Source organism: Monopterus albus, unplaced genomic scaffold, assembly GCF_001952655.1.
Source record: "Monopterus albus unplaced genomic scaffold, M_albus_1.0 scaffold143.1, whole genome shotgun sequence".
In the NCBI taxonomy this organism is placed as follows: domain Eukaryota; kingdom Metazoa; phylum Chordata; class Actinopteri; order Synbranchiformes; family Synbranchidae; genus Monopterus; species Monopterus albus.
Window position 1 is genome coordinate 1,434,744 of NW_018128023.1, and position 8,845 is coordinate 1,443,588.

Here is an 8,845-nt window from a genome sequence, read left to right on the forward strand (position 1 = left end):
GGAGGAACATGGATGGATGGATGGATGGAACATAGCCCTCAGTAAAACCCCAAATGATCACTTTTGAGTGATACTTTATCAGTTTTTGTACAGATTACACAAATGTGATATAACATTGTGCATTTGCTTCTCTACTGTTTGGACATAGCTAGTTTCAGTCTTTATCAGCTGCTGGCTCTGCCTTCATATTTAGTGAACAGACATCAGAGTGTTGTTGATCTTTTAGTCTGACTCTCAGAAAGCACAGAAGCATATTTCCCAAAATGTCAGTTTATTCCTTTAATGTGTAATGATTTCAGTAAAGTATGGAGGAACTGGTGCCTTGGCAAAGATGAAAAAACAATATCAAGAAAAACGTTAGCTGGTTTTAGTGATTTCCACTAACATTAAAAACACCTGAAACAGCATTTAGACAATGAAGTAAAACTATGTTTTTTTTAATATTCTACCTTTGGCTTTTTACATGCAAATCAGGATAAACAGGAAACAGAGTGTACCTCTAAACCTTAACACACACTCAAACAGGTCCACACCACAGGAAGTCACAATCTCCATGCTTTCCTTTGACTTTCTTGGTTGTTTTATTTTCATGCTTTATTTTCATGTTTACATGCTCTCAGTCTCTCCCTGTATAACCTTTTCATTCACTCTTTCTATGTGCATGTAGTATAAACTGTTAAATATTTCTGTGCTATCCAAAGCAGCTTCAAAGGGAAAACAATGAAAGCTTCCCGTGTTCGTAAACACTCTCTGTCTCCTACACACACACACACACACACACAGGTTATGACTTCATGAACAGAGCTTGTACAGAGAGCGGCAAATAAAAAGTGGCCACTCAGGTCTCAGGTTCAAATCTGAAACCTTTCTTCTTCCCTTGTTATCTCTCTCTCGCTAGACCAATTTAATTCTATTCTGCTGTAATTTAGTCTCATCAGGTGTTGTGTTTTGCATTTCCAAGGTGTGAAACAGGACTCTGCTTTTGTCAAACCACAGTAGGTGTAATAAAAATCTTCTGCTGTACAGTAACTCTACACTCAGCTCGAGTGGAAAAGTAAACATTTGACAAGTAGATCGGTGTTTCATGTATAGTTTTGTGTCCATTCACTGATCCCCCTAGACAGAAATATCAATGTGGTGTGTCATCCAGGCCAAGGAAAGCCATGATGTAATCCCAGGCCACAGTGTCAAGGTGTTTCTACGGACTAAACAGAACTGAAATACTCGTGTCCTGTCCCGTGCAGTGCAGTGTGTGTGTGGCAGTGCGTGTGTGTGTTTGACTGGCAGCCTGGCTGGCTGGTAAAGCTGGCACAGACAGCTCAGTGACCTCATCTTTGGCAGCTGTTAAATGTGCTCCCTTTTTTTCATTGCTGAATGGTTGAGAGAGAGGAAAACCTCCGCTTCTTCTCTTAAAGAAACATTGTGTAACAGGGAGCAGATAGCAATATTGCCATGGAGTAGGGGTGATGTCATGCTCCAAACATGACCCCTCCCTTTTTCCCTCTCCTCTGCTGAGCGTAGGAGAAAGGTGAGATGAGGTTTAATTTAGCTCTTACAGTCTGTTTAGTCAGATGATACACAGGAATGATAAAGTGTGAAGGTATCAAGCTGCAGACGGCAGCATTTATTGGAGCACATTATCCATCTTAGCTGCAGTTGCCTTCATGGTTGTGGATGATTGGGAGAATGGACTCAGGGAGATTTTGACTGAGAATAGTTATTTAGTGTCCACTTTAGTGAATTTGAGGCATGGTGCTCCATAGCGATAAGTAACTATGGGGCTCTATATCTGTGGATTGGTTATTTGAGCTTGTTTGACCTGAGGCGACCTGTAGGTTTGGAGCTTATCTGCCGTTACTGATTTAGCTGGTGTTGGAGGAGTCATATACACCCCGCCCACTATGAGACAGATGCTAAATGTTTATGTATAATCATAGATTATTCATATACTATATAAGGCTTAGTTTATCCTATATAAAGTCACACATTGTGTTCCTCTGTGGAATACGATCCAGACTACTTTTGGAAAGCATGTTCTAGGTTTTATCTTCTGATCTTCCATTATTGTCTGAAAGAGTAGTACTAAAATTCCTTATTATACAAACCATACTTTATCAAATACCAAAGAAGCCCTCATTTCAATGAGACAGTAGAATTTCTGCAATTCTTAGCAAACATATTTCACTTGTCATAAGTAATGGTCTAGGAATTATTTGCAATAGCCAGCTTGTTTTATGTGGTAATGGAAGCTTGAGCCTAAATGTCACAGCATGCACTGGGCAATCTGGGCAACCCTCAGCATTCTCTAGCCTTAGACTCTTGATTCAGATACCCTCCCACCCTCCACGTCCACCCATAATATTTGATTTGATTTGATTTGATTTGATTTATTCTTTCAAGCATGTAAACAGTTGATATGACAACACACATAATTTTACACATAATCCAATATCAATTTGCTTATACCTAGTACATGCTTGAATGGAGTAGGAAGAAGTCAGACTTATCCAGTCCTACCCCATGACATCATCTTACCATCATTGGTTTGCAAGCAGTAAATGATTCACTTCTACCCACACACATATTATACTAAAAAACCATCGTTTTATCCCACTTATGGAAATACAAAATCTTTTTTTGGTTGTACGTATAGCATGAATTTTATAATTTAACTGACCCCTTAAATTGTATCCCCCTTCCCTTTCATTAAATAGTTTTTGAATTCCACCAGGTAATAAATTGTTCCTGGCTTTATACATAAACACAGCAGTCTTATATCCCACTAAATCAAAAAATGTTAACATTTTAGACTGTATGAAAGCTCCATTGGTGTGATCCCTATACCCCATCTTATGCACAATTCTTATCGCTCTTTTTTGTAATATATATAATGGTTGAAGTGAGCTTTTGTATGTGTTTCCCCAGTTTTCAACGCCATACTCTAAGTATGGTAAAATCAATGAAGAATACAAAATGCGTAGTGCTTTCCCGTCCAAAATATATCTAACCCTTGCCAATATCGATATATTTTTTGCTATTTTGTTCTGAACATATCTGATATGAGATTTCCAGGAGAATTTGTCATCAACTATGACACCTAGAAATTTAATTTCATATACTCGTTCTATATTAGCTCCCCCACTTTTCAATTGAAGTTCATTATCTAGTCTACGATTCCCAAATACCATAAATTTAGTTTTATCCAAATTCAGAGATAGTATATTACTATCACACCATTTCTTTATCTTCTCAAGTTCCTGTGAAACCCATCCAGATAGTTGCTGTAGGTTTTCACCCGATGCCCATATGGTAGTGTCATCAGCAAACAAAACCATTTTCACTAAATCAGAAACCTTGCATATATCATTAATGTATATAGTATAAATAATTTAGGTCCCAAAACAGAACCCTGAGGCACTCCACGTACAATGTCCAGCTCACTCGAATGGTATTCACCCAACTTCACAAATTGATGCCTCTGTGTCAAATAACTTTTAATCCATTTCAGAACCATTCCTCTGATCCCATATTTTTCTAACTTATCCATTAATAACTCATGATTGATTGTGTCAAATGCTTTTTTTACATCAATAAATATTCCCATCGTGTATTTCCTCTCATCCATAGCACTTGTAATGTCCTCCATCAGGTCGGTAATGGCCAGAGATGTCGATCAGTTCGACCTAAAACCATATTGGCAATCAGAGAGGATTTTATATCTATCAATAAATGTGTCTAATCTGTTATTAAAGAGTTTTTCCAAGATATAGCTGTATGTTATTTATACAGATTACACAGAAATATCCGGACTGCTAACCTTCTCTTTACCATGGAAATCAAAAACAGATATTGTCGATTTCCAAAACTAATTTTATAGTCTGGTTCACGAGTCTCTTATATATCTCAAAGGGGAATTTGAATGATTTGAGCATTTCTCAAGCCTATAATAACCTCAAAAGGAACATTTAGTTTATGTGAGATGATATGAAAATATTCAAGTTATAATGAGACTGTCAGTTGTTGATGCTCCAGTTACAGCTGTGTTTATCTTTCTTGCAGAAATGACATGCATGACAAATGTTTTGCGGAGTAGTGAACTCCATATACCTAGACATCACCCAGAGAGCGCAAACCTCCACCAAGGCAGAACACTGTCCCCATAATGCCATAACAGCTAAAAGCAATATTCCCATGAAGGCTTGACCACCATGAAAACCTGCCCCTGGCATTTGGAATCAAACTGATATTATTAGTTTGAAAGTTATACAAGAAAGGTGATACAAATGACTTTTTTCAGGATGTAGCTCAATAACTTTTGAATATAACGTCAGATCTGTTGACTCTCGACTGAATCAGCGGAGTTCCAGCTATTATTTGATCTTAGTTGTGCATCTGTAGTATTATTTGTTGTGTCACAGTAGTGAGTTTTTGGTGAGCCCTACAAAAGTGAACAATCTGGATCAGAGATCTGGAATGTTACTTGGATCCAGATCATACTTTAGTGTGTGGTAGATCTTATGTGGATGTTACTGTGCAATTTTTGTCCAAGCATTGTAGGCGTTGTCTATGGAGTTAGAAGCAAAAATATTCAAATTGGCCCTTTAGTATCTCACAGTGGTGAAGAAGCCTTTAAAAGATTCTTGGATCTGGATGATGATCTGGATCAACACCAAAATCTAATGGATTTTCTCATGGGCTATACCATACCTCTCAAACAAATGTCATCAAAATTTATTTATTACTTTTTGTGTTATGTTGTGAACAAATAAACAAACACTAGTAAAAACATTACCTTCACCGTTCTGGTAGTTGAGCTACAGTATATTCAGATTCAGAAGTAGTTAAAAATATAACATTCCTTGCAGTTTTGGATTTATAAAAAGCCCAGATGGGATTGCTTGGTGTAGGACAGGTTTAGGTCTCATGGTTATTCCAGGACTGTCAGCTCACCTTGTGAAAACCATGTGGCTATAGTTAATATTTTGAATCAGACTTGGCAAAGCTAAATTTGAATATATCATATATTAAGAATTGATTATTGCTATTTATTTAAAAAATGTTCAGAGATGCATGGTGCATAGGGTTTCAGGTGTTACCTGGCTAACTGAGTAATCCTGCATAGTGAAACACCCCACCTGGACTGGAGTTTCTAGCAGGCAGGTGTCTGATGGAGCAGAGATGACATTCCCTGCACTTTCCCATGAATAATGAGGTATCTTTTTTATGCTGGCAGGCGACTCTTCTGTCTTACATTTTATCATTTCAAATTGATCAAACTGACAATGTACATGTACATTGTCAGTTTGATCATTTTGTACCTTTTTCAAGTATCTTTAGTTAACCAGTCTAGATTTCTCCAATTTCTCCCTATAGGGCAGCTTTGCTGTGGTTCACATTCTTTCAGTGTGAAGTAACTGGTAGCTTGCAAAGCTCTGCTTTCAAAGCTGAAAAAAACACTTGAAAAATCAACTGGACTAGGTTTTTAGGTCAAAGAAGTTTCACCTCTCATCCAAGAGGCTTCATCAGTTTTGTCCGACTGGCGTTGAGTCGGAGATATTTATCCCCATCGGTGGTGTTTCAGTCCTTTGATTTGGTCCTTTGGTTTTTTCAGCTTACTATGACCTGGATGACTGAGAATCTGCACGGACACTTTGCTTTCAAAGTAGCTTCCCCAGCACTGCATATTAATAATGTGGCAATATACTGTACATCAGTTGGAAACGACATAACAGCTGTCACTGCTTAGTGCTTTCTTTAACTTCAGATGCCTTGCACAGCACATAACATGCACACCAGTGTAGATGCATAGGTAATGCATAAATCTATCAATTAAGTACTTTTGATTTTTTATCATATTATCTCTGCTCAGAGATCCAAACAGACACTGGGTCATCATCTCCAGCAGCACCACCCAGGAATGGTCACCATCAACAACCCTGTTACATCCATGGGTCATATGATGGAGATGATGTCACAGCATTATCAGGCACCTCCACTACAGCATCACCACCACCACCCTCATCATCATCATCATCCTCATCATCCTCATCATCCACAGCCTCCAGCTCCACCCCTCACCTACCAACAGAGATGTTCTGCCCCTCCTCCACAGCACCTGGGACGCTCCCACAGCCACCAGCTTCACCAGTCAGGGAATGTACCGATCATTCAGGCTCACCACTCACCACCTTCACACCTACACCAGCACTCACCTCCTGCACCTCCCCTGACTGTTCCAGCACAGGTTTGATACTTTACATTTATTTATCAACTTAATGAGATTACAAGTGACATTTCATATTTGTGCATCTAGTTACTTTAAAAATGTTTGTTTTTTTGTGCAGTTATCACCAGTTGCACAGCAGATGCAGCCCTCCCAGCCTTCCCATTCCCAGCATGCAGTGCAGGCAGGAGGTAGCTGCAGTGGTGGGGCAGGAGGGGCAGGAGGCGGTGGCAGCCGTCGCAGGAGGGTGGCAGAGCAGGACCCCGATGAGCGCAGGCAGAAGTTTCTGGAACGTAACCGGGCTGCAGCCACTCGCTGCCGACAGAAGAGGAAACTGTGGGTATCATCGCTGGAGAAGAAAGCTGAAGAGCTGACACACACAAACCTGCAGCTACAGGTGGGACACGCTCTGCAGACAGACAGGTACACACAATCTTCTCTTCAAGCATATTTTAATATTTCCCTGTGTGTTTCCAGAATGAGGTGACATCACTGAGATCAGAGGTGGGTCAGCTGAAGCAGATTCTGCTCACCCACCAGGACTGTCCTGTCACCGCCCAGCAGAGAGAGGCACAGGGGTACACCAGTGAGTAAAACCCCATACCCCGTATCCCTCACTAGAAATATCACCAGCTTTTCCAGACGCCTGACACCAGTCATCTCCATCCACCACTGAGGGTATAATTCTGATCCATTGTACCTTATAATAAGGGATACCCTATGGTTACATGTTGTCTTGTTATGGCAATCAATCCCTTATCATACACTGGGACCTTAAACTGTATCTTACAGAGCACAGTTAAACCATGGTTAAGAGTTAAAACAGTTTTTTTTTAACCCTGCAGTCTCCAAATATTAGTACATGCACTTTTATTCCAGTTGGAGAGTCAGTCGGTGGGAAGCACTGCACTCCCAACTCTCTATTCAGATGAATTTATTTTTCATTTTCATACTAATTTAATGAACCACAGCTTGACCGTATTTGAAATACTTTAGTGCAATGTCATTCTTGCATTGGCTGCTGTGCCTTGCATGAATTTATCATGGAACAAAATGCAAACCGTGCCCATCTTGCACTCCAGTCAGGTTAACGTTCAACATTAAATGAACCTGTAACTGGTCTAAAATAACAGATACTAATAAAAAAATATACTGCACCTTGTGGCTTAAATGGGAAGCAGTTGTTGTGTTTGATGTGTTGAGCGCTTCAGAGAACAAAACAGGTGCGATACTGGCATGTGTTATATTCATATATTTTTATTGTTGCCTTTTTACCTGTATGTACAGTATTCATTTGTTAAAATAAAAGAGATATTTTCCTTTAACTTTAATGGACTTTCATTCTTTTGCTGCTCAAATCAAATGCTTACAAGGAGCCACTCAGAGAAAGGCTAATCACACAAGGATCACTGACTTTGATTGACAGCTATCTCTGTGTCCAGCTGCAGGGGTGAGTCCAGGAGGAAGTCCCACCCCTGTAGATCCCAGGTCTCATCAGCAGGCCATCCATCACAACAGCATCTCCACCTCCTCGACAGATGGAGGTGACACAGGGCAAAACCCCCAGCCTGGATGCTAGCTCTCACCACATAGAGGAAGGGGGTGGGACTGGATAACTGAATCCTGCCAGACTGACTTATAGTTCTGTGGTGATAACACTTAAGTCTCACTAGACAGTGGTTCTGGATACAAGAACTCACAAATACATGTAACCACAGGTATTTCTCCACATTATAATAATCTTTTATGACTGGAGAGGAGACCAGAGACACGTGTTTTATTTTTCTGTAACAGGTACAAAAAATTACCTTTTCTTTGTTAAAAGCTGTGATGGTTAAATGGCAATTGGATCCTGTTTTTAATCAGAAAGTGTTTGTTGCTGTTCACAGCTACTATATCTGACCATTGCCTGCTACCCGTTGACTATGCACGCACACTATCATAACACATTTCATTTTATCTTGCATTAATTTAAAAAAAGCAAATAGTTTATATTTTTAACTGAGCAGCTACAAGTGCACTCTGTATGCCTTCTTTTTGATGAGGGACAGCTTATCAAAACTATGTATTTTTATACAAATAATTAAGACAAAGTTTTTTTTAAGATTTCAAATCAAGGTGTCTGTGTTGGAAAGCCATTAAGACATAATTGTAGTGTTTCCTTTTAAGCACTTTTTATTTTAAACTGCCCTAAAACACTAAATAGCTTTAGCACCACCTCTCAGTCCCTGTCAGTTTAATTTTTAATTTACAATGAAGTTACTCTTTTTGTACTGTAAAGACATTGACAATCATTGTAAATCTAATGCTGCAATAAAAACACTTATTCTGGTATATTCTTGTGATTTTCTAAAATATATTTTATATATAAAATATTTTTGACACAGTAAGGCAGCTGTTGTGAGTAAGGAGATTGTTTGTGGTCTAGTCTGCCATCTAGTGATTGGCTTTGTTAGTGGTGGTTGACCACAAAAATGTTTGGCCAGTACTATTATTTCTCAATGTATAATATACAAAGAAGCAGCTAAAATAATCTTTTCCTCTTTGATTTGAAATATGTCTGAGTATATTTATGATGAGTAAAAGAAAGTGTCTCACAGTCAAGGCCTCTGTGTTTGCACA

At 39.1% G+C, this 8,845-nt stretch overlaps 1 protein-coding gene across 4 annotated transcripts in view; it reads left to right on the forward strand.

Annotated features, from left to right (window-relative positions):
- The window catches only part of LOC109968120 (cyclic AMP-responsive element-binding protein 5-like), a 19,079-nt gene extending 10,634 nt beyond the window's left edge, over positions 1-8,445 (forward strand). For 3 of the 4 annotated variants that reach the window (XM_020614169.1, XM_020614170.1, XM_020614171.1), the window contains exons 7-10: positions 5,870-6,244; positions 6,345-6,620; positions 6,701-6,809; positions 7,666-8,445. In XM_020614169.1, coding sequence (XP_020469825.1) covers positions 5,870-6,244; positions 6,345-6,620; positions 6,701-6,809; positions 7,666-7,802 — 897 coding nt within the window. In that variant the 3' untranslated portion in view covers positions 7,803-8,445. The remainder of the gene's footprint in view (positions 1-5,869; positions 6,245-6,344; positions 6,621-6,700; positions 6,810-7,665) is intronic. The other variant, XM_020614172.1, reaches the window with a different exon arrangement.
- Positions 8,446-8,845: the final 400 nt, after the last annotated feature.